Here is a 27894-nt window from a genome sequence, read left to right as displayed (position 1 = left end):
GTTTGGTAGGCTTTTGTTTCGATTTTATGGGTTTTGTTTGGTTTTCTAGGTTTTGTTCGATTTTCTGGGTTTTTGTTTCGATTTTTTGGATTGGTGTGCGACTTTTGTTTGGTGTTTTGAAATTGAACAAAATAACATAATCCGGCATCACAGTACAGAAAAAAAAATATAAGTCTAGTATCAAATTGCCGAACAAAATCTAAATTTCCGGTAATATAAAGCCGGATTTTTTAAATTTGTTCGGCTACTTATTGCTATGTATTAACTCTTTTTTTTTTTGTTTGGAAGGATTGTACTTATACTGATTGCAACAATGTAAGTACTGCATAATTAGTGGACTCCAATCAAGAATTCATTACAGACGAGGTTTGTTAAGTTTTTTTATGAATACAATTTTTTCTTATTTCTAATTTGTATTGAGTTTTATTAATAATTTGACGTACAAATGTATTTATTATGTTTAGATTTTTAGTAGTCGTCAAGCATTAATTAAATGGGCTTCTAACATTGGAAAGAAGACTGGATTTGTCATTGTTATAAAGACATCAGATGCAGGAGGTAATGGCAAAAAACCAAGACTTACCCTTGCTTGTGAAAGGAGTGGTTATTATAGAGACAACAAAAAGATCAAGGGGGAACGATTGAGGTTGATAGGTTCTAAAAAGTGTGGATGTCCATTTCTATTAAGGGGGAAAAATTACCTACAAATGATGAGTGGATGTTGCATATCTTATGTGGAGTGCACAATCATCCGTCTGCTGAACATCTTGAAGGGCACTCATTTGCTGGCATATTATGTAAAGAGGAAACATCTTTATTAGTTGACATGTCGAAGAGTATGGTGTGACCAAAAGAAATATTGGTTACATTGAAACAAAGGGATGCCTTTAATGCGACAACAATCAAGACAATCTACAACGCACGTCATCGACATCGAGTAGTACAGAGGTCGGGAAGATCACAAATGCAACAACTATTGGGGCAATTGTCGATTCAAAATTATGTTGAGTGGCATCGATGTGATGATAGAGAGATGGTGACTGACTTGTTCTGGGCACACCCAGTTAGTTTGGAGTTGCTACGTGCATTTCCACATGTGTTGATTATGGATTGCACATACAAGACTAATAGGTATCGACTCCCTCTCTTAGAGATTGTTGGGGTAACATTAACGGACTTGACTTTTTTAGTTGCTTTTGCTTATCTTGGTCATGAACGGGAGGACAACTATACATGGGCTTTACGCGTATTGCGTACTGTTATGGAGAATACTGCTTTTCCAAAAGTCATTAATACAGATAGGGAGTTGGCTTTGATGAAAGGCATAGCAAAAGTTCTACCTATGGCCACTAATCTTTTATGTAGATGGCGTATTAGCAAGAATGTTCTGATGAAATGCAAGAAGGTTTTTGAGATGAAAGATAAATGGGATAAGTTCATGCATAGTTGGAGTGCTTTGGTATTGGTTAGAACAGAAACATAATTCAATGAACAATTTTCCACTATGAAGACTGAATTTAGTACGTATCCTGAAGCTATTAAGTATGATACTACCAATTGGTTAGAGCCATATAAGGAAAAATTTGTTGCAGCTTGGACAGATAGTAATATGCATTTCGGAAATACTACTACAAACAGGTAAATTATGGTCATTGCATTTATGAATTGCTATAATTCTTTGATTTTTATATTAAATACCAAAATATACAAACTTGTAGGGCGGAGAGTTCTGATGCTAAATTAAAGAGGCAACTTGGATCAAGCCAAGGCAGTTTTGAGACATCTTGGACCAAAATACATAATTTGTTAGAGTTGCAGCATGCAGACATTAAAGCCTCGTTTCAGCAGAGTTTGATTGTAGTCCAACACAACTACACACCTGTTGAGTTCACTGAGTTACGTGATTTTATTTCAATTTGTAGTTTGGACAAAATATTAGTAGAGTCAAAGAGATCGAATAGTGTGGGAATAGATGTTGTTGCATGTGGCTGCATTTTGAGACGTACACATGGGTTGCCATGTGCACATGAAATAGCTGAGTATTTTCAACAAGGTCGACCGATTCCCTTCTCGTGCGTAAATCCTCATTGGAGGAAGTTAGATATGCTTCTAGTTTCAGAAAGTGTTTTGTGAAGTTGGATTGCAAAATAGAGACGGATTTTTTTTTTTGAGAAATTCCAAACGATTGACGAGACGCAACAAGTGATCATTCTGAAGAAGTTGAGGGAGTTAATTAGTCCAGATAGTACATTTTTTATGGAACCTAAACTCAAGACTGACACGCAAGGAAGGAGCCGAGGTCGCGGCCGTGGTCAATTCAAAATCGATATGCCTACTAAACGCGAGCCATCTGCGTTTGAGTTTGTGCTATCTGGGGAAGATAGTTATTGACAGGGTGTTACCATTTCAACTGCACTAGTTCGTAAGAAAGTGCAATGGAAGAAGGTAAAAAAAGATAATGTACATAATTACATAAAACTTGTAACTATGTACAAAATATATTTTTATAGTTTTCCAACCTCATTTTAATTATTTCATATATCTGTAAACATCCCATTTTTGACCGACCTTAAGACTCAGACGTTACTGATTGAGCACTCGGTGATGACGCATATTGTGCTCGTTCTGAGGTTGCGGAGTCTCGGCTGAGAGCCTTGCCTCCGGACTTCGGGGCTCTTTTATGCTTTGTCTCGATTTGCGAACCAGGTCCTATTTTCTCTATTTTTCTCTTCCCGAAGGGAGGGAGAGGTCTCATAGACCATCTCTCAATGGCCGTAGGCTACGTTTCGTGGTCGTAGACCACTTTTCCCACTTGGAGACCAGTTTTCAGTTTTCGGAGCCGTCGGCCGCTCGCCTCGGTTCGGGACAGCTTAACTACCTCCATTTGCTCTGGTTTTTGGCACACACCTTGTTTCCTCTCCCTAGAGGGACACTGTGGCCCGGGAGACCACCTTCGGGGTCGCACGCCACTTCCGGCGCTTAACAGTCAGTTTTCGGAGCCCCCAGCTGCGCGTTTTGGCCCCCGAACCCTCGTTTTGCATCAGTTAGGGTTCATTTTTGGCATGGACCCTAGTTTCATTGTTGGAAAGGTGGTAGTATGGTGGGAGACCGCCTTTTCTTCTTGGAGACCACTTTTCTTTTCGCAGCCCGATTTTCTTGTTAGAGAGGTGGTCTCCCTCACTTTTGGGCCATAATTTCTGGTCTCCCATACCACCATTGTGTTGCATTCATCTGGGAGGCCACCTATTTGGTATGGCCGACCACCTTTGGTGCTTGACCCTTTTGACCCCTTAGTCTCCCTCACTTTTGAGCCACATTTTCTAGTCTCCCATACCACCACTGTGTCGCATTCACCTGGGAGGCCACCTTTTTGGCATGGCCGACCACCTTTTCTTGTTGACCTTTTTGACCCCTGGTCGGCCGACCAGGGGAAGTGGTCGGCCGACCACTTGAACTGGCCGGCCAGCCATCTCTTTTTTGGCCTTCTTGAGTTACATATAGCTGTGCCAGCTGGGAGGCATTTGCCCCATCCTCCGGGATTTAACCCTTTTGTTTGTCTTCTTAAGGAAGCTTTGGCCCTTTTTGCTTAGCTTCTAAGAAAAGCTTGACCTTTTGTCAAGCTTCTTGAGGAAGCTTGACCCCTTTGGTCTAGCTTCCTCAAGAAGCTTGACCCTTTTGGTTTAGCTTCTTTTAGAAGCTTGGTCCCTTTGCTTGAGGCTTCTCCAAGAAGCCTTGGACCTCTTCTTCTATAAGAGAGGCTTTCCTCCCCATTTGCAAGGGTTGAACATTTTTGGCTAAGGCATACATATACTCTCCCTCTATATCTCTACATCCAACCTCCATAGCTCCATGGTTCTTGGCCATTTGCACTACACCTCCAAGCACAACACCTCCACTACCATCCTAAGTGCCTTGGAGCTGTTTTTCAGAGGTTGAGGGCTCACTTTCTTGGTCCAGAGCTTGCTGCATTGCTGTGCTACAAGGGTAAGTCACCATTTCCCTCTTTGTAGCTTTATTTTACTTCATTCTTTAGCCTTATTTGCAAGCATTTCTAGGTTTTGTTATAAACTAAAAAAAAGTTTTGTTTTGAGCTCATAAACATGTTTGTTTAAGACTTTTTTTCTGTTTGGGGTCATCTTCCCCTTTACATGCTTCATTTCCTCATGTTTAGGGCCATGCATTAGAGCATTTGTGTTGGCCTTGGTTTGGCCTTTTAGCCACTGAAATAACATGTGTTTTTGAGCCCTAAAATCAGAGAGGGGTGACCCTCTCACCCCTTGATTTGTTTACTAACTTTGTTGGCCTTCCAAAGGGGCTCCTACTTACATGTTTCAAAGCCATATTTTAGGCCCTATTTGGTGAGTTTTAAGGTCTTCACAGGCTCTGTCCAGAGCCCATTTTGCCATATAAAGTGTCTATTATGCATGTGTAGAACAATCCTATTCAAGGCCTTTCAAAGGGGCTTTCACTTGCATGCTTCCTAAACTAATTTCAGGAACTTTTTGGTGGGTTTTAGGCCCTCATAACCTCTTTCCAGAGGTGGTTTTTCCATTTTGTGTATCCATCATACATGTGTAGAATAACCCCTTGCATGGCCTTCCAAAGGAGCCTATCATTCTTGCATGCATTGACTGAGTTTCAGTGGGTTTTTGGGCATATTTTGGCATGGTATACTTCTTTTTTTGGCTGGTTTGGTGAGCTCTCATATGCTTCATATATTTGTAGTACAATTCATGGTTCACTAGCTTTGTTTGCATGCTTTGTTGACCCTTGATTTTTGTACTTTTTGGCCATGCCTTAAACTGATTTTGTGCATATTTTGGACTGCTTTAGCTTTGTTTTTGGGTCTCATGGTCGAATGATGCTTGTTTTGCATGCTTGTAGTTTAATGTCCATGTTTAGCTTTGAGTTTTGAGATCCACTACATGCATATACTGAGATGTTTTCTTGTTTTGGGGCCATTATACATCATGTTTCAGAGCTTATGTGAATGCCATATTCCCATGTTTTGTACTCTTTAAATGCGCTTGAGAGTCGGGCTTGTATGCCTCATTTACTAACCATTGAATGAGCTCCATTTCTTTGCATTCCGAGCCATCATTTTAGGCCATTTTCCCACTGTTTCAGACCTACCTAGGGTCTATTTGGGTTGGTTTTTCCATTGGTGCATTGCTTTGTGTACCTCTAGTGTAACTCGCTTCACTAGTTTCGGTACCCGGGCCATCTAGCATGCATTGTGTGATATATTCGCATGTTTCGGGATCATCTTTTACGCCATTTCAGAGCTGTGTCATGTGTGTTTATATGCCATACTTCATCCCTTGCCATGCTTTGGTAGAGTGGCATTTGATGCCTTAGGATCGGTCCTTTACATTCGTGCACGTCTGCATGTATTTCGGTTGTCTCATTTTCATCGTATGGCCACTGATTTGAGTGTGGCTGAGGTCCACTCATATTGGTGTAAGTCCATCAGTGCATTGTGTATGCCATTTTAGTCTATTGCATTGCGTATGCTAGGTTGCATGTTGGTCGCATTGTGTATGCCATCTCATTGTATTGTGTTTGGGATAGGAGCTAGCCTAAACACGAGAAACAAGGGACGTTTCGTACTCAAAGTGACGAAACGTGTCTCAATTTTCGGTCGCTGACACTCCGGATTACCCATGATGGAGTTTAGGTCTTGTTGTGTTTTCATGTGCATTCGTTTCACATCGAGTCGTGCAATTCGACCCCTCGGCCATCATGCATCGAGATGCGTGATTGGTGGCACAAGGATCGAGGTGTGCATACATATGTGAAAATAATTTGCCATACCCCTTTCTTGCTCTCTGTTGTAGCAAACCAGAAATCAGCAGCCTTCTAGAGCTTTGCACATCATTCCGCGATTAATTGCAAACAGAGGCAAATCGGGGCATCGCGAGGAATTTTCCGACGAGGCGATGCGAGCATGCATTCATCTTTTATCATTCGGAACAGAGCTGAGGTGATCCATGGATTTGCATACTAGTTTATTTTGCTTTCCTAGTTAATTTGTTAATTAATTAGGATTTTGTAATATTTAATTAGCTAGAGTAGTTAATTGTTTATTTGGACTGTATTATTTATTCGGACCCTCCGAGCGAGGGCACAATTGTAATAAGTGTGCGTGTGTGTGATGTATGTCTTCCAATCCCACGTCTTTCTCCCTTTTATTTACCAGCTTATGATGGTTAGATTAGGGCATGTTTCAATTAGCATACTTATGATAGCATGTTAATTGAATACTTGTTAGTTGTAGCATTTCACATGCCATCTTTAGAATAGCCGAGCCTATCTTAATTGCATTTTGCATGTGTTGCATTAGCCATCTTAACATGAACTAGGATCATGCATTGATTACTAACTAGTTTATGTTTTGGCTCAGAGTACTTGGTAAGTGCTTATGCTTTAGTTTCCTTGCATGCGTGTGAGTGACTGCCATGATAGCATGTTTACCATGAGGCTAACTACTTATGTGATATACCTGCCTGAATGCCTGTGGGTGAAGGTTGGATTATCTGAATTGGAATAATGCATTGACTGTGAGTTTTAAGCCCACTTGAGAGTGGCAAATCATCTTGTTTTCTAAGCCTACCTGAGGGTGGCAAATTCGCATTTTAGCCTACTTGCGAGTAGCAAACCGTTTCAAAAGCAAACATGAGGTGTTTTGTTCCAATTCAGGCGATCCAATCTATACTTGTATGCTGTGTGCATCACGTAGTAAATCTAGGCTAATAACCGGAATAAGAGCACATAATGTTTTCAAAACTCGATATCATGGTTAGTAGAGGCCGATCTTTAATCGGGCGAGCGAGGGTGCTCACAAAGTGACCTTCCCCAATTGTACCCAAGTTCCCAAGCCGAGGCAACTTTGGTGATAATGGACACGTGGCCTTAGGCAAACGAGTCAGGGTTTCCTAAATTCCCCAAAATAAAATATTTAGGTGGCAACTCTGTATCTGGCAAAGCAGTCCATGTTCGGCACTTCTTTCAAAAAAATTTGATTTCAAAAAACGATTTGCCGGATTTGGACTCTTTGATGATTCATCGGTCTTGCATTGCACTCTGCAAGATTAGATACAGGACCGTGACATTTGAGTCCTGAACTGTAGTGAGCCCATACGAACAAAACAGGATTTCCTTCCCGAGACGTTCGGGGACATCTACAATATCCATTGTTATATATTTGTGATGTAGGTTTGTATGACGCAATCAACAAATCGTATCTCTTACTTCGAACAATTTCCGGAGAAGTTGAGACCATATATCCGTCACATAAAAGATGTACAAGCAGATGGCAATTGTGGCTTCAGGGCAATAGCTAGATTGATTGGTTTAGGTGAAGATGATTGGCAACAAGTTAGGCGCAACTTGTTGACTGAGTTGCATTCGAATGTAGTGCACTACGTGCAACTATTTGGTTCACAAGAAAGGGTTGATGAACTTAACTCTATCTTATCTTACTTCGAACCTAGCCCTGGATTTAATCATTGGATGACTATGCCCGACATGGGTCATTTGATAGCATCATACTATCGAGTCGTTCTTTACCATTTATCCATGCAACAATGCTTGACGTTTTTACCACTTAGATCAGTACCGATTGCAACACTTGATCGAAGAGATATCTGTATAGGATTTGTAAATGGAAACCATTTCGTGCAGGTAACTACCGAACCTACTTACATCATTACCATGTCTTATTTTGTAATTATATTTATTGATTTCTTTGTTATAGGTTTATCTGTAACCTGGTCATCCAGTACCTCCGATAGCAAATAATTGGATTCATTTTCATCACCCGTGTGCTATTGGATGGGAGAAAGCATATACTATCCGTATTCAGCAATTCCGTACTCTTATTAGCCTTGACGTAATAACTACCGAAACAATCGATATAGAAGAATTGTGATAACATGTTTGATTGATGGATGCAAACAATGACAGATTTTATGGATGCTTTTATGGATATTCGTACACTTGTTTTTGTTATGAAATATTTTATGGAAACTTTTTATGCTTGATTTTATAGATGCGTGTTTGATTTATGAATGCTTTTTTATCGAACTAGATTAATTCAAATTTGTTAACATTCTATTACCGAACAGTCCCAAATTATTATTTATAACAAAGTGGATCTGTAAATGTATAGCAACAGAACGCTAAACAAATATATTTTTTCTAACAACATAACACTGGACAAATGTAATTTGTCTACTATTGTGTGACTGAGCAGACACTTCATAGTGGGCTCCACTGACTTTGTTATGAAGCAAAATGAAATTCTCCAATTGTATGGCAACATAATGCTGGGAAAAACTAGTTTGTCTGGTAACATAACACTAGATTAATTAAAACTTACTAGCATTTTATTACCGAACAGCCCCAGCACAAATTATTACCATATCATTTGGGAGGAAATGGCTCTGTAATTGTATAGCCACAAAAGGCTGGACGAAACCATTTATTCCGGTAACATAATGCTGGGAAACAAAATTTTATTTGGTAACACGGAACTAGAGTAGTTCAAATTGTTTAGTATTGTATTACCGAACGGGCTCAGCACAAATGAAAAAACCAATGTTTAGGATAAAGTGGCTCTGGAAATATATAGCAAGTAAATGCTGGAGGGCTCTATTGTTTCCGGCAACCGAACACCGGAATAATTCAAATTGTTTAGCAGTATGAAGCTGAACTGGCCCATAGCACTGAAAAAAACACTTTAATACCATTACAATGTTACTTCCAGCAAATGGTACCATATCCCTCCAAAACACTTTAATACCATTACAATGCATTACAAACAATAACAAATCCATATGTTTGCCAAAATAAATTTCCATTCACATAAATATTGAATACAAAATAGATGTGAAACTGTTTAAAATTCTTACAAAAGTATGACAATTCATTACTTGTCCAACCAAGCATCCAGTTTACAAAAAGATCCAAGGCATCCACAAAAACTATGCCATTAGGGGAAAGTATATCCCAAATTCTGTATGGCCTAGGCATTCACAAAAACTATGTCATAAAAAAAAACTAGATCCCAAATTCTGTACGGGCTACACTTTCACAAAAACTATGCCATCAAAAAAAAAAACTACATCCCAAATATCATATACGGTTAACACAAAACTATATCCCAAAATGTATACGGGCTAGACATTATGCAAAATTATGTCATCAAACAAAAAGTAGATCTCAATCCTCATGTACGGTCCATCCTACGACATTTACGATAGTAGAATTGATGCTCGGTACGTGTCGAAGTAGATCCCAAACTCTGTCCATCAAGAACTTGCAGCATGCGACCAATGGTTTCATACAGCATGTCAGGGTGCAAGGCACACTCATCACGACCGAGCCTATGGACTGCAACACCAACATTGAAAGCAGCGTCATTACACTGCAAAAAAATTGATAAAAATCGTACTTAGTGTTTGATTTATGGTGAACTACTTAAAAGTGAAAAAAGGTAATTCACAATTTGCTTACCCACTCAGGATCCATAGTAACATCATTCTCGGGACGTTGAACACGTGGATCAAACTGAGAGTGATGTGTAGGATTTTGAACAACTCGATGCGAAACACGAGCATACCACTCACGGTATCCCCATATACATTTAGAAGGCTGCTGCTGTACAGGCACACTACGAGCATTAATGGACAACACATGATTCTCCCATTGCGCCCATATCATGTCATGGTATTGATACATGATTCTGTATTGTCCTGGTTTACTGCCCCATGTAGCTCGAATAGGAGATAATGGTTCTGGGGGAATGGTTTGGACCCTACCAAACTGTCGCAAAACCCTATTGGGGTGATAGGGTTCAACAATATCAAAGCATTTCAAACATCCAGTATAATATGCTACTTCATGAAGTGGATGGTGTGTCCTACATAAACGGTATGGATCCCACTCGATCTGCAAATAAGGAATGCATAATGTTAGTTAGGAATCTTTTTTTTTTTTTCAATATCACACTATTATAAAATGTCTAACCTCATTAGCAGTAACATGTCAAGTTGCTCTCGTAATGTCTACAAGTGGTCTTTTGTAAAACTTCCATCTCTCCGCGGACTCCAACGACATACACGAGGTTGTTCATCAGAATAGGACAAATTTGGATGAGGCCTTCCTAAACAAAAATGCTCATAAATCCATGCTTCCAATAGCTTCAAGTAACCAGCAATCTGCTTAACACCAGCTCTACTAGCAAGTCCTAATTGTCTATACAGGAATGCCAAAGTTGCAGCGCCCCATCCGTATGAGCTAACAACATCAACGTCAGTCAACATGTGCAGGTAAGCAACAGGTACTCGAGTCCCACTCTTGTCAGCAAAGATGGTACAACCTAATAAGTATAGCAAGTAAGCTCTCGCTGCGTATTCAATGAAATTTGCATCATCTGTATCATTAACTTCATGAAATCTAGTTCGCAACCACTCTAGCTTCACGGATTGCCCACGAGATTGAACTAATTCTGTAAATGCATCATTCACTAGCACTCTCAAAGTAGCATTCACCAATTCAGCAGCCTCGTATCATGTTAACTTAGGACATGACAAAGCCATGCCAGTGACTGGAATGCCAAGTATGGTCTGCACATCATCCAATGTAACAGTCATCTCACCATCTGGCATGTGAAATGTATTTGTCTCTGGATGCCACCTTTCAACGAATGCAGATATTGCCACTTTATTGCCATGCCGATATGTGTGATCAATAAGGACACTAAGACCCGACTGCTCAACCAAATGTCTCCACCTAACATTTTGGATTGTTGGTGACATCCATGGCCACTCGGCAAGCTTTCGAGAATGACTCAAACATTTAAGAGGTTCCCGTTCCTGCATTGTACATAAAACATATAAATAATTTGAAGCATATAGTACATATGATTAGTTTATTGTTGAGAAATTCTCAAAATACCTTTTTCTTCCAAACAGCTGCAGCAACATGGTTACGGAAGCTAATTAGCAATGAAGGATTCTCTGGAGCACTAGGAACTGGTTCTGTGTTGTCATCATCCACACCAACATCGTCCTCCATGAGGTCAGTCTCTACACTAATATCATTATCGACATCGTCATCCTCCACACCAATATCGTCGTCAACATAATCATTATTCGCATCCACATGGTCATCCTCCTCCACAGGGACATTCACTTCACTGGTTCAGGTTCTGTTTGCCTAGCATGTCTTCTGTTGGATGCCGTCGGTCTCTTACGTGAGACACCACTAACCATTTCTGTGTAAAAAAAAAATTAAACCCAATATTAGCAAAAACTCGAATATATTATATGACTGATGTAAACAATATTAGCAAAGAAACTATAATTTCATAGATAACATTCAATTTAAAGAAAAAAATTTGAATGTGCAAATGTATAGAAAAGGGAAAAAATTCAAATTATAATGCAAGTATGCATTTGATAATTGTAATGTTCTTGGGATACCTTGACTTTGGATGTTACAGCTCATAAGAAAATTGACGTTCACAAATAGGTGTTGGTGAATATTCTGTATGATTGCGTTCTCATGTGGGTTATATATTATCATATAATTGAGTCTAGCTTTACCAAATCAAAGTGACATTTACAAAAATGAGATGACTGACAAATTGACACACTTCTATGTAATGGATTAGGAGCAAGAAATGTTCAGATCCAAAATCATGTGCCCTGTTGCAATTCAGTTTCAGTTTTGATTGAAAGCATTTAGGACACCATAGTGCCAAAAGACAGAATCTCGTGCAATTTATGTTTATGCTTCAGATTTCAAAGAAGAGAGTCTTGAAGAAGCAACAACATCCTTATACAATTTTTGGATAAGGAATACCAAGTTTAAACATATCACATCACAATAATAGGAACAACAACCAAATTATTTTCATAACAAGACAATGCCAGTTCCAAAAACATATATATTTATAGAATCACGTTCTTATGCTGAAAAGGTCTACAAAAATATGGAACGAATCACATGCTATTGGAACTGTTTGCAAATACAAATTCATCAACAAGAAAGAATAGAAAGTGCATACAAAATCAATATGCCATAATCAAAAACTATATGACATACATATGTGACATTATATCATCTCACATTGTCCATGCAAAAGCTATACCCAAACACTTCGACATATTTCTACCGTCTCCTATTGCATCTCATAAAAAACAGCTGGCACATAGAACATAGTAACTTCATCGATATCATCAGTTGGATATGCAGAACTGAGATAATCAAGACAACTTCAAAAATAAACTCAAACTTGTGTAGGTAACTTCACAGAACATATCTGAATCCACTTATATATAAAATATAAATTATGAAGGCAGAAGTAAAATTGCTCATTTTCAAACTTTAATGCCAATTGACACAATCACTGACTTCTAGTACGCACAGCATCAGATGCTCGTAAGCATTTAAGTGACTATACCTTTGGGAATGACACTTTTAAAAGACAGAAAGAGGATGATGGATAAATAAAATCAAGCTCAGTTGCAAGAATCCAGACTCCAAAACTGAACAAACAGAGTATTCTAGAGGTTCCAAATTCTGTAAATTCTAATCTCAGTCCAACTACTACCAGCACCAGCTTTCAAATACTAAAAAAGCACACAAACTTAAAAGGGTAGCAGAGAGAGTAATAAGTTACATGCTTTGGAGCATGTGGAATTGAAGCACAAACTAGACATATTCCCCCTGATGAAAGTAAGAGGCCTTCTATAATTTCAGTTTATTCATTTCTATTTCATCTTTCTGTGTTATTTTATTTTTTGATTTGTAAGTATGAAGAAGAGCTTTTGGGAGTAGTAGTGATCTATTGGGTCCATTTTCTAACAGTTTAAACTTTTGGGACTAGTAGTGATCTAACATGATGATCTCATCAAAAGGTTCCTTATATGACTATTTATCATGTATAACCAATTTGTCCATTAAACAAAGTTCACCTTCTTTACATATGCATGGACTTGATTTTCAGCTCAATTTGTAAATATTAAGGTGTCCAACCATACTTAGTGTTCATACATACATATTTCTCCTTGTTATCTCTTACTGCTTTAAAAGCCAACATGGTTTTGATTTCTGCAGTGGCAGCTCTTGGTGAAATAGCTGAACAATTGGGTAAAAAAGACTGGAATTTGAATCTAAACCATTGTGATGAAAACTTGAACTGGAACACACCAATAGTCCCCACAGGCATATATACATCTTTACTTGTTACTAAATATACATCTTTACTTGTAATTAAATATACATCTTTAATTGTCAGTGCCATGTGTGCTCCTTTTTCTGTTTTTAAATATACATCTTTACTTGTTATTCAAGTGCATTTTTCCCTTAAGATTTTAATTGTGATTGGCTATGATGTTTGAATACTAATGCTCTGCAAGTTAAAACTTTTTCATGACAGTTAAACATCCAAATTCTACTTTGTATAGAGTAGACAATAAAAAGAGGTCATATCTAGTGTGTGATCCCAATTTAGATGGCACGCTACAGCAACATGGTTGACATTTTTTGCATCACTTCTCTTTTTATTCACCAGAATAGCAAGAATACCATTCCCAATTTTACTACTATTTTCACCTACTACAGATTACTTTTGGGGCTTAATATCTGTGTCATCCTTGCTCTAAGCAGAGTTTTGAATTTATCGTAGACCCTAGTCATTGAGGAGCAAATACAAATCATTTAGCAACACATGGTCTAGACAGAAGTTTTGAATCTTCTGTTATGAATTTTTTATATACCCCATCCTAATTTAACTTAGTAATATATGAAGAATTTCTCTAATTTAATGCCCTTCTGCAACTTTAAAACTAGTGATTTGGCTAAAGTTACTCTGGTACTCATGAGAATGCTTTTATCTTGTCATAGACCTTGTCCCATTTTCAATATATTGATTCTAGTGGGAGGGACCACAACTATCAGTATGCAAATATAATTACCAATATAAACAAGAGTTTGGTTTAGATTATAATTTACCATTCACACTAGAACCAAAAAGTGTAATCGAAAATATATTTGGCATTTTTTTGCTAGCTATGTATCAAACATTGACAGAACCAATGTTTGATTATGCTTTCTAATTCAAACATTGACAGAATATTCCAGGAGGGGGGGAAATTAAGAAATCAACTACAGCCTCTATTATGTCTTTCTCGCTCTGAAAGTGTTGTGGCGGCACTATAACGGCTATACATTGCAGAAATTAAGCAACATAACCTTTTCTTCTTAAGCAAGTATGAACATTAAGGGACAAAAATGACCACGATAGATACATATATTCAAAAAAAATTATGATATAGATGATAGAGATACATATATAGATACATATATATATATATATATATATGTCTGTTAATATAGAGAGAGAAAGAAAATTTTTCACTTACCTTGAGCAAATGAGAAGAATGAGATAACACAGAGCACAACGTCATTCGAATCCCTTCCGCCGTTCGAAACACTCGCCTTCTCTACGTCCGACCCGTCGTCTTCCTTGTTGCTGCTTCTGTCTAGCTTCTCTCTTTTCCCTCCAAAAGGTAAGTGGTGTAAAGAGATGAAAGGTTAATTTAGGGTTACTATTGGTAATATAATGGGGGGTGTAATGAGAGTTGTATTTTTTTTAGTGGTGTAATGAGATAGAGGGTGTAAGGAGGTAAAAGGGTGGTGTAAGTAGAATCACCCCTATATAAAAAGGTAGTCACTTACATGTTTGATTTTAATTTTTTTAAGACAAAAATGGGTTTCTCAAAATGTAAAACTACACATTTGGGCAGTTTGCACTATAGAAGTTTTGGATTTTTCCTTATTCTAGAACAAATCTCACATTACGAACAAAAACCTAACACTCTAATGTAACTGTAAGAATCCGAATATACAAATCAAATAAATAATTAAGTAATAATTATTATTTTACAATCTTAAATATTTTGCTTGTAAATCTTTAAGTGCAAACTAAATATTATTGGAAGATCTTTTAATTATAATACCTAAAATAAATTTATCGTGAAAGTCTTTAATTTAGAGGTAAGATTTATTATTTAAAAATAAAATAAAATAAAATGAATAGAGAAGAGAAGAGAGTGTGACTTGAACTCTATACCACAATTTGATAAATAATGGTATTACCATTTGAGTTGCGTAACATATTTAAACATTTTGTATATTATTTAAACATTTTGACCTACACATGCTTTAGGTGTACCCAACCACTAGTATTAAATAAAATATACACAAAACCCTACCTTCTTATTTATTCTCCACACCAGCCATGAGAGAGAGAGAGAGGAGAGATTTGAGAGAAACTTTTGGCAACATTGGTGGTCAAGAACTCTAAGATATTGTCCTATTTTATTATATCTATATATTGTGATGGTTCATATGTGTAATCTACTTGTTGTTGGAAAGGAATAGGAGAAACGGGTGTGTTGTTTTGGTGCCAAGTTAGTGATTGGTGATGAGAAATAATGGGTGTAATTCTTAATCCAAAAAAATTATGTACATAACCACAAACTTTAAAAATCAAGAAATCATATCAAATAAATGAATTTTGAACTGAAATTTTTATAGTAGATTAATTACATATTGAATTGCATATCAGAATTTTCTCATAATTTTTGGGAGTCAAAATCTATATTAACTGCTGCGTTCAAATCTGTCCAGAAAACTGGTTTAAAACAGTAACTTCGGAAGTGTTGTTCTCTTTGGGTATAAAGCCAAAAATTATAAAATTAACGTCATTAGAACCGGTTACGAGTCTAGTTTCTTACATTTTTGGCCTTGCATTGATTTCTCATGTATACTAAGAGAACCATTAATTTCTTTAATGTGCTGCAGAAAATAACCAGTTTGGGTGTAATTAATTGTAAATAATTATTTTGATAAGCAAATCAAGTAAAACCAATTGAGTTTGAAACTTAGGATATATTAGTTAATATCTGAAGGGTTTTGGAATTTTTCAAACAGCATGAAGTGGGTTTTTAATTTTCAAAGTTAGCAAATAGATTGGGAAAACCTGTTTAAAACTCTGTTTTATCTTAAAGTTACTCTTAGTTAAGTTTCGATCAAAACCCATGTCTTAGGTAATTTTAGACCTTGAAGAACATGAACTTAGGTATTATTTAAGAGTAACGATGAGTGGGGTTGAGCTGTGTTAGTGTGCTTTAGTGTGGGGTACTTAGCTTATTATTCTTTTTAGTATTTTTAAATTAGTAGTGACGTGTAATCTTCATACTTGGTTCAAGGCACTAGGTTGCCTTTCATACTCTATTCGAGGATTATATTATTTCATTTTCAAGGGAGTAGTTTCATGTTACATATTTTTATAAATGCTCCCCTATCTTGAACTGTTGGAAAATTAAATTATTGTTTCAGGACTAAACTGTTTTGATAATCTATTATATTATCAATGGAATTAAATTATTTCTGAAACATGTGTAAACTTTGCATACTGTAAACTATTTGTTTTTTGTCTCATGTTTATAATGGTGAACTACCATGTTTTGCAAAACTGATGTGTATTGATTATTGGGACCATCTGTATATTTTAATCCAGGGAAATTATTCCATTGTGTGTGGTGACTTTGGGCACTAGGAAACAGATCCAGGTTGGGCAGTGATGACTCTAGTGCTCAACGATTGTAAAGAAAAGACCTAGGTTAGGCTAGGTAACCTTCATTCGAATTGTCTTAGAGAAAAGGCCCGGGTTGCCACCTTGGGGATGACACTTAGATTGATATTAGATCCAACGGGCTTATAGCCTTGAGAACTATGTAGCATGTTACTTGTTATTCTTAGTATCCAGAAAATTATTGGTATTCACGTTGTAATCTTTTTTAAGTGAAAAATATCATTTATCATGTTTTTGAGAGACATGAGTATTTTAACTGTTGAACTGAGGAACCTTCTTTTTGAAACAAATTGTCTTTACCAAACTGTATGTCAATCTAGTTTCTGTGATATATATCTTATTTTGGAATTGAACCATGTTTTCAAAACTATATTTATTATCCATGTTGCTACTCACTAAGCTATCAGCTGACTTAGTTGTTTATCATTTCCAGGTGTTAGAAGGACTTAGAGTGGACTCATGGCGTAGTGGAGACTCAATTGCTTGGACCTCTAGGACATTCATTTATTTTGTTTTAGATTGTTATGTTAATTTTGTGCATATTTCTTTTTATTTTTATTGAGGTTCATTTAGGATTATTTTGATATGTGGACTGTTTATATCCCATAAGTTTGGATGGTATTGATTACGGTTGGTTTTGCCATTTATACTTGTGCCATGTCACTGGATTGAGTTTGGTTATTTATTACTGGACTCTTGTATAGTTGTTCAACAAGATTATGGTTTAGTGGTCAGGCTTACGTGTGCCTTGGGCTAAGACCCTGTGGGCCACGGCTGGTCATACCTGGTTTGGGGTGTGACAGTAACACTCTAATAACGTAATATTTCAATGCAACACACTAAAAAACTCATTGGTGTACTTTTTCTAAACATAACAACGTAACACTCAAAAAAACTCTTTAGTTTACTTTTCTCAAACGTAATGCCCCAATGTAACACACAAAAAAAAACTTTAGTGTACTTTTTCTAAACGTAACACTCCAATCAGTGTAAATTCCAAACGTAACACTCCAATGTAATATACTCTAATGCAACACACAAAAACACTAAAAATAATCTTTAGTGTATTTTTTTTTAAACGCAACACTCACAATTTGAAATTATATATTTGTCCAAAACTTACTAATGAATATTTGTACTCCTCTTGAAATGTTTTGAAAAATCTCATATATATATATATATATATATTTAGTGTTATATTGGAGTCTTACGTTTAGAAAAAGTACACTAAAAAAAATTTTGGATTACATTGGAACGCTATGTTTGGAAAAAGTATACCACAGAGTTTTTCTGTGTGTTACATTAAAGTGTTACACTAAGAAATTTTTTTGGAGTATTATATTGAAGTGTTACGTTTGGAAAAAAGTACATTAAATTTTTTTTTTTATGTGGTACATTAGAATGTTACACTAAGGAGTTTTTGTGTGATACATTAAAGTGTTATACTAAGGAGTTTTTTTAGAGTATTATATTAAAGTGTTACATTTGAGAAAAGTACTCTAATAATTTTTTTTGTGTGTTATATTAATTTGTACACTAAGGAGTTTTTGTGTGTGTGTTACATTAGAGTGTTACAATAAAGAGCTTTTTTTTAGTGTTATATTAGAGTATTATATTTGGAAAAAATACACTAAAGAGTTTTTTTGTGTGTTACATTATAATGTTACACTAAGGAGTTTTTTTATAATGTTATATTAGAGTGTTACGTTTAGGAAAAAGTACAGTAAGAAGTTTTTTTGGGTTCGTATTGGGATGCCCAACTTTCTTATTCTTTCACATTCTACACATCAATCAATCAATTTTTCTCTCATATCTAGGGCTGCAAATGAACCAAACTATTCATGAATAAGCTTCGGCCGAATTCATTTAGTAAATGAGCCGAGCTTGAGCTCGAGCTCAAATATTAGACTCGTTTTGTAAACAAGCTGAGCTCGAGCTCACATAAGTTCGGCTCGTTTATCTTTATTTAAATTATAAAATAAATATATTATTTATATATTAAATAATATATAAATAATATTTTTATTTAAATAATATAAATAATATTTAAAAAATTATCAAACCGAACTGAACCGAGCCTAGTTCTTTATCGAGCCGAGCTCGAGCTCAAGCTCAATAAATGAGTTTGATAAGTAAACGAGCTGAGCTCGAACTCAGCAAAGCTCAGCTCAATTCGGTTCATTTGCAATCCTACTCACATCTATCTATTCAACTAAAAAAAACTACAAATCATTCCAAATTATTTTCAAAACTCATAACCAAACAAATTTTCAATTTTCAAAACTCTTTTGAAACACTTATCTTTCAAAATACAAATCAAAACTCAAAGCTTTTTTAAAAAATTAAACCAAATGGAGTCTCGATTTCTCAATATATGATTACGTTTTGATTTTTAAAATATGTGAAGAAGAGGAAATATCATTTTGCTCTTCAAATTTTTATGCGTTTTTTAACTTGACTCACAGATTTCATATAATATCAATTTGCCTTTCAAACTTTTGAAATTTTGATCAATTTGACCGATGCCATCACATTTCATCTACAATCAAACGGAACTTACTGACGTGACACCAAAGTTTATTTGGAATTTCATTTTAGTCCCCAAATTATACCTTAAAAATCAATTAGCCCCCAAATATGAAAAAAATACATTTAATATTTAATTAATAATTTTTATCTCAAAATGAAAATTTTAAATTTTAAATAAAAAAAATTAAGTATTAGTCATGTTGAATATTATTTAGACAGTAATTGAATTTAAAATTTTTTCCCACTAAATTTTGAAATTATTATTAGTCCATCAATTCTATTTAAATTAATTTGGAGAATAAACTAGTTATAATGCCATGCGTACACACATAGAGTAGCCAAAAAAATTTTGGCTCAATAAGTTTCTCCAAGACCGGCTCGAGATAATTTGAGACCTATGAAGCTCAGGTACAAGTATGAGTATTGGTACTGGTACGATATGAGTACGTTGATATGATAAAATTCAAAAAAAAAAATAGGGTACGTATATGGCTTGATACATTTGTAAAAAAATATTTATTTTTAATTTGAAATAATACAAAAATTGATTAAATGACTTAATTTGTTAAAATCCAACATACAATTAACATTTAATGCCAAAATTATGGGTCTAAGATAAGCCAAAATTAAATATTATTATATTAAATAACTTACAAACCCTAACTTAATTTTCAAATCATACTAAGCATAAAACTAAAAATGAAAAAAGAAGTGTAGTAAAAAGTATTTTATCTTTGTAGTGTTTCGACTAATATACAGCACAACTTAAATATATACTAGGAATATTTAGGTACGCCAAAAATTAAGAAAAAAAAATTGAGCACATATTTTGCGTGCCCGATACATGTGCAAAAATACATTACGTCGGTAAGTACCCAATATGAGTATTGTTGAAATACCCATGTCTCATAATCTCAAGATAATTCTAAACGAAGAATTTTATATTTTTTTGCAAAGTATATATTATTTAAAATTTAATTTTTCATTATTGAGATAAAAAATTATTTATTAAATATTTTATTATTTTATTTTTTAATATTTGGGGGGCTAATTGATTTTTAAGGTATAATTTGGAAGGTAAAATAAAATTCCAAGTAAAATTTAGTACCACGTTAGCAAGTTTCGTTTAATTGTAGACAGAATGTGAAGGTAAGGGTCAAATTAATCAAAATTTAAAAAATTTGGAAGAAAAATTGATATTATACTAAGTATGTGGGCCAAATTAAAAAATGCATAAAAGTTTAAGAGGTAGAATGCTATTAATGTGTTGTGCTGAACAATTCAAAAGGATTATCTAAATACATTGGTAGAGTTTTTTTTTTTTAATTTTATTTTATCAAATCTATGTGATTTCATATTATATTATTCATTATCTAAATTCAAAAGGAACATCTAATATATTATGGTAGAGGTTTTATCAAATCCATGTGATTTTAAATTTTATAATTAACTGTGCAAACATTAGCTGTAACGCCCTCAAAATAATAACATTAAACCCATCAGATAAGACATGCATTTACATATAAACTAACCGCATTCCTTTCATTCATTAGAATTCCAAGACATAAGTATTACATGTTAACCTCATAACAAAATGCCCTACGGGCTTACAGCTTTCCAAGTTAACACTTGGTTACAACAAAGAGTTCTAACTCGTTTACACATTAAGCCCTTGGCTTGAAATTACATGTAATACATCAAAAGTAAAACGACAAAACTATGCCCGCCACTAGCCTCCCAGCTATGTCCTTGGAGGTGGCATGCTTCCTGTACCTGAAAATGATATTCCCATATAGGGTGAGCCACAGCCCAGTAGAAATACACTAAACCAACCATGGACAATGACTAAAACATTAGCAATTGATAGTTGGTCAACACTGATACCACCACATAAATTACATATTTATGTCAACGACTTACAAGTCCCAATTACTTTTCATTTTCCCTTTTTCAACAGATAAGCATGCTAGCTCTATCATCATTTCCACAGATATGTATAAAAACTATATCTCACATTCAGATAAGCATAAAAGCTATATCCACATTCTCTCAGATATGTATATCAACAATATCCACAGATAAGCATACAAGCTGTATCCACACTCTACAACAGATATGTATAACCACAATATCCACACTTCACAACAGATATGTATATCAACAATATCCACAGATAAGCATACAAGCTGTATCCACACTTCACAAAGATAAGCATATGAGCTCTATCTTCACTTCTCTAGACAAGCATATGAGCTCTGTCTACGGAGTTCATCCCCTATCTCCTCCCAATACCTATCCGGTTTAGAGGTACATCCCCTATCTTCCCCTAAACCGCGGAGTACATCCCCTATCTCCTCCTCTACACATAACGTATATAAACACATTGGTTCTATATACAATCACACAATACACACAATTAATGTATTCTATCAACCGTCAAGTTCCATGAAACATTCCATTGATTAGTTTCCGTTTACCTAATCAACATGCATTGTCTACAACAATCTCGACTATCCTCCACCGATAGCCCCAAGCAGTTATTTCTAAAACAGAAAATAAATGCACAAATGGATATTCAATCAACATTTCATTTCCTCATTTCTCACCAATTAATTATCCCAATTAATTAAATAATGTAATTAGGCCATTTTCCATAATTACCATTTCAACCCTTAGGTCCCATTTTCATCAATGATTCAACAATCATTCCATTTTTCTATGCCAAACATGCATCTAGGTTTATTATGAATGAAACCCCAACTTTTGTAAAATTACACAAAAGCCCCAAACCATTACAAGATTACCAAACCAAGCCCAACATCTCAAAATACCAAAATTTAAAGACAAAACCCATAGAGAGGAGTAGGTTATCCCTACCTCAATTTCGGAGTCCCAAAGGAGAAGACGACAAAACCCAACGTGCTCCAAAACCCGAGATTTTCAGATTAAAATGAAGCCCTCGACGATCAACAACTTTTTTGTAAAGGCCAAAGGTGAGTAAATCACTCCTACTAGATCAAAACCTAGAGAGAAGGTAGAGTCTAGAGTGAGAGGCTCAACAATGGTGATTTTGGAAAAGTAAGAGAGAGAAGAGAAAGTGAAAAAGTGATTTGAAAAGTCACAATTTCGGGATTTAAACCCAGTCTTCCGCTCGAGCGTAAAACACCCCGCTCGAGCGGCCACTCACAGACTTCCGCTCGAGCGGCCAACCTCCCGCTCGAGCGCAGAATGCACTCGCCCAGCACTTTTGCAGAACCAGGCCTCCGCTCGAGCTCCCAACCCTACGCTCGAGCTCACAACACTGCACAACAAGATACTGGATGGATGTAATCTACGCTCGAGCGCCAACACCTCCGCTCGAGCGTACAGGCCAAAAATCTGGGCAACTAGATTTGGTTTCTAAACTCAACTAACCTGTAACAAACCCGCTCAACACATCCTATAATTCAAATACAAAGTAAGAAAGGATGTAAACAAGATAATAAACAACTACCAACATCCACGGACACATGTCCGGATCACTATACAACAAGGGTAAACCTGGGATCGCTATAACCTCCCCCCCTTAAAGAATTTCGTCCCCGAAATTAAACACAAGTTTTCAAAAACAAGTTTTCCTCCATTTTAAACAATGTTACATTTTAACATTCAACAATTCGACCCATTACCGGTCATCCCATCCCTTTAACAAGAGACATATCACAATATGTAAACAACATATGTATTTTCAACATGCATCAACATTATGCACTATCCTTCCAATTTCAACAATATATTTAACGCATATAATGTCACTTTCAACTTCCATAAGAGGCAAGTTCCAAAACATACTTCCAATAACCAAAACATTTTCAATGTTTCACAACTTAAGACATATATCCAAGCTCTTAAGTTCAACAAAATGTAAAATTTAAACATAAGATTACATAACAACAAACAAGTCCGGATATTTCTCTCAGACTTCCAATTCACGTTCCCAAGTGGCTTCCTCCACTCCGTGATGTTTCCACAAGACTCTCACCAAAGGAATGGTCTTGCCACGCAGGACCTGATCCCGCCTATCCAAGACCCGAACCGGTCTCTCCTCATACGAGGCATCCTCATCTACCTCTAAATCAGTCCAATCCAACACATGTGATGGATCTGGCTCATACTTCCGAAGCATACTCACATGAAACACATCATGCACTCCGGACAACTGCGGCGGTAAGGCTAACCGATAAGCAACCTCACCTATCCTCTCAAGGATCTCAAAAGGACCTATAAACCGAGGGGATAACTTCCCACTCTTCCCAAACCTCATCAGGCCTCGCCTAGGTGATATCTTCAGAAAGACATGATCACCTACCTCAAACGCCAAAGGCCTCCTCCTACGGTCGGCATAACTCTTTTGTCGACTCTGGGCTGTAACAAGCCTCCTACGGATAAGCTCAACTTTCTCCGTCGTCTCCCTAACCAACTCCGGACCCAACAAAGGTGCATCACCCACCTCGGCCCAACAAACTGGAGACCTACACGGTCGGCCATACAAAGCCTCAAACGGTGCCATACCGATGCTAGACTGAAAACTGTTGTTGTAGGCAAACTCTACCAATGGCAAGTGCCTCTCCCACGTCCCACTGAAATCCAGGACACAACCCCGAAGCATATCCTCGAGGATCTGAATAGTACGTTCGGACTGTCCGTCAGTCTGAGGATGATAAGCCGTACTAAAGGTCAACTTAGTGCCCAAGGCACTCTGCAAACTCTGCCACAACCTAGCAGTAAAACGAGGATCTCTATCTGAGACGATCGTCACTGGGACCCCGTGCAATCTCACTACGTCCCGAATATACAAATCGGCAAGATGATCTACCGAATCTCTCACGCGCTTAGGAATAAAGTGCGCCGACTTAGTCAACCGGTCTACAACCACCCAAATAGCATCACTACCCCGCTGAGTCTTCGGAAGACCTACAACGAAGTCCATAGTGACATGCTCCCACTTCCACTCGGCAATAGGCAAGGGTTGCAACAAACCCGCTGGCCTCTGATGCTCGGCCTTCACTTGCTGGCAAGTAAGGCACTTCGATACGAAAACAGCCACATCTCTCTTCATACCCCGCCACCAAAACTGGCGACCCAAATCCTGATACATCTTAGTACCTCCCGGATGCACCGCAAGGCGCGAATGGTGAAACTCTCGGAGTACTTCCTCACGGCAAGCCTCCGGTACAAACAAACGGTCTCGGTATCTCACACTCAGGTCGGGATACACAGTCAAACCCTTCTCAACTTTCCCACTGGAGATCTTCTCTCGGAGGGATTCTACCTCAAGGTCACCTCTCTGTGCCTCTAACACTCTAGTCACAAGTGTAGGCTGCACCACGACAGAAAACAAGGCCGCAGCCTCAACAGATTCGCCCAGTAGCAAATCAAACTCGCCAAGTGCTCCCAACATCACCCATTCCCGGATGGCTATACAAGCTACATCACTAATGGTTTTCCTACTAAGGGCATCGGCCACAACATTGGCCTTTCCCGGATGATAATGCAACTCAAAATCATAATCCTCGATGAACTCCATCCATCTCCTCTGCCTCAGATTCAAGTCTCTTTGTGTAAACAGATACTTCAAACTTTTGTGATCTGAGAATACCTCGAACCTCTCACCATAAAGGTAGTGCCTCCAGATTTTCAAGGCAAAGATCACAGCGGCTAACTCTAGGTCGTGTGTGGGGTAATTCTTCTCGTGTATTTTCAACTGACATGAGCCATAAGCTACCACTTTCCCCTCTTGCATCAACACACAACCCAAACCCTCTCGTGAAGCATCACAATAAACCGCATAACCCAACCCTCTCTCCGGAATAATCAACACCGGAGCGGTGGTCAATCTAATTTTCAACTCTTGGAACGACTTTTCACAAGTCTCACTCCACACAAACTTGACTCCCTTCCGAGTCAGTCTAGTCAACGGTGACGCTAACCTGGAGAAATCTTTCACAAACCGACGGTAATACCCAGCTAATCCCAGAAAACTGCGGATCTCAAACACACTCTTAGGCTGTGCCCAATCTTGCACTGCCTCAACCTTGGATGTATCAACAGACACCCCTTCCCCGGATACCACGTGGCCTAAGAATTTGACTTCCCCCAGCCAGAACTCACACTTCCCAGACTTGGCATACAGCCTATGGGCTCTAAGTAACTCAAGCACCACTCTCAAGTGTGCCTCGTGCTCCTCCTCAGAAGACGAATAGATAAGGATGTCGTCCACGAAGACAACCACAAATCGGTCTAAGAACTCCCGGAAAATCCGGTTCATCAAGTCCATAAAGACTGCTGGTGCATTGGTAAGCCCGAATGGCATCACCAGAAACTCGTAATGGCCATACCGCGTACGGAATGCCGTCTTAGGAATATCTTCCTCCCTGACCCTCAACTGATGGTAACCCGATCTCAAGTCTATCTTAGAGAAACAACGGGAACCCTTCAACTGGTCAAACAAATCATCTATACGGGGCATAGGATACTTATTCTTAACCGTAGCCCGATTCAACTTCCGGTAGTCTATACACAATCTCAAGGCACCATCTTTCTTTTTAACAAAGAGGGCCGGCGCTCCCCACGGTGAAACACTAGGGCGAACAAAGCCCTTATCGAGCAACTCCTGGAGCTGAACTTTCAACTCAACCAATTCTGCTGGAGCAAAACGGTAAGGTGCCATAGAAATCGGCGCCGTACCAGGCACTAAATCAATAGAGAACTCTATCTCTCGGTGAGGTGGCAAACTAACAAGATCTTCGGGAAAGACATCCGAATACTCACAAACCACCCTCGGTAACACAACCTGGGTCTCACCACTCTCACCACTCTCAGAGCTAGCAAGTAGACTACTAAGCTCACTTCGCCCTCGCGAATCATACCCCGGTGGCAAAACACTACCAACCCGGTCTCCCAAGAAATGGAACCACTCCCCGCTCAAGGTACATAATGTAACCCTCTGGCGGTAGCAATCAATAATAGCCCGGTATGACGATAACCAGTCCATACCCAAAATAACATCAAAACCCTTCATGGGCATGACAACAAACGGAAAAGGAAGCCTATAGTCGGCGACCTCTATATCACATCCTCTAACACCCTGTTTCAGAATCAACTCACCACCCAAAGGCGATACCACACAAATAGGAGATGCTAACTGTGCTAACTCCAATTCCAAAACAGATGCAAATGCAGCAGATACAAAAGAATGAGATGCACCCGTGTCTATCAACACATTAGCAACTGAGTTGCAAAACAGAAAAGTACCTCTCACTACTGATGGAGCCGGTACTAAATCCTGCGCGGTAACAGCATACACGCGCCCCGTAGGCCCCTGGTCTACCTGCTCACCTCTCGGAGCAAAAGACTGCTGCACAGACTGGGATGACGAAACTCCCGGATTGGCCCTCGAGGCCTGCACAGACTGAGCTGGCTGAAAACCCTGCGTCTGCCTAGAACCAGACGCTCCCGAAGTGGCACTCAACTGTGGGCAAAACCTCTTCATGTGCCCAGGTTGTCCACACTGATAGCAAGTCAAGAGCTGCCCCCTGCCCAAACTCTGACTCTGCGGTCTAGCTGAAGAAGAAGCCGCTTTCTGACCCCCACCCTTCTGCGGGCAAACAGAAACCTTGTGACCCAGCTGGCCACACTTGTAACAAGTGAATTCCCCCTGACTGCCTCTCCCTGAGCCAACACTCGGCACTGGAAAGGTCGATCTAGCAACACCACCCTGCGACTGCTGAGGGTTAGAACCCCTCTGCCTCCTGCCATCACCCTGACTATCCTGGCTCCTCTTGGAGCCTCTCTGACCCTCATCCTCCTCCTGCATCATAAGCTCCATATGAGCTGCAGCATCCACTAGGTGTCTATACTCTCGAATATAAGACCCACCAATTCTCAACTTGAGGCCCCGCCTCAACTTCCGCTCAAACTCATAGCAACGGCGTTCCTCAGACGCCACCAGTTCAGGTGCAAACCTAGACAGACTGGTAAAAGTAGCCTCAAACTCGGCCACTGACAAGCCCTGCTGATTAAGCCGGCTAAACTGATCCCTCAGCTTCTCCCTAGCTGCTGCTGATAAGAACCTCTCCTGAAAAGCATTCACAAACGCCTCCCAAGTACCACCAACACGAGCTTTCTCGTACTTCCACCATTGACCCGCATCTCCCTTCAGTTGGAAGGATGCCAAGGTCACTTTCAGTGCTCCGTCCTCAATGCCAAGCATCTCAAACGTCTTCGTTGTCTGTTCGAGCCATTCATCTGCCTTAAGCGGCTCTTTAGGATCCCCGATAAACTCGTCCGGATTACACCGGAAGAACTCCCTCTTCAAGAAGGAAGGTCCTGTCTCAGTTGCCTGATTCCCAGCTCTAAGAATACCCAAAGCTCCTGCTATCTCTCTGGCCAAGGCACCCATAGCCTGTTGACCTACTGGCTCGGCCACATTGGCCTGACCAACTCCCTCCTGCACTGCCGGAATCTCACCCGGTAATGGTACTTCCTGCCTCGCAGGTCTACCACGCCTAGCACCTCTTCCTCGTCCTGACATCCTAATAAAGGTAACACAGAACGTTAGCACATTCATAAATGTGCCGAAACTAAACACTCTCGTCCTAGTGCATGGACAACTGTAATTCACTCCACATAAGCACATAAACACATAAGCACTTACG

General features: G+C 38.2%; 1 protein-coding gene across 1 annotated transcript; it reads left to right on the top strand.

The window, feature by feature from the left end:
- Positions 1–964: 964 nt before the first annotated feature.
- On the top strand, positions 965–7768 carry LOC114311510 (uncharacterized). Its single transcript, XM_082881173.1, has 5 exons — positions 965–1459; positions 1511–1638; positions 1719–1857; positions 7216–7683; positions 7757–7768. The coding sequence occupies exons 1-5, from the start codon at positions 965–967 to the stop codon at positions 7766–7768; spliced, it is 1242 nt and encodes a 413-aa protein (XP_082737299.1).
- The last annotated feature ends 20126 nt before the right edge of the window (positions 7769–27894 follow it).

This window comes from Camellia sinensis, chromosome 7 (genome assembly GCF_055761805.1).
Source record: "Camellia sinensis isolate YWXY chromosome 7, ASM5576180v1, whole genome shotgun sequence".
NCBI classification, from domain to species: domain Eukaryota; kingdom Viridiplantae; phylum Streptophyta; class Magnoliopsida; order Ericales; family Theaceae; genus Camellia; species Camellia sinensis.
Note: the sequence above shows the minus strand (reverse complement) of the source record. Positions and strands in the feature narration are given on the sequence as shown.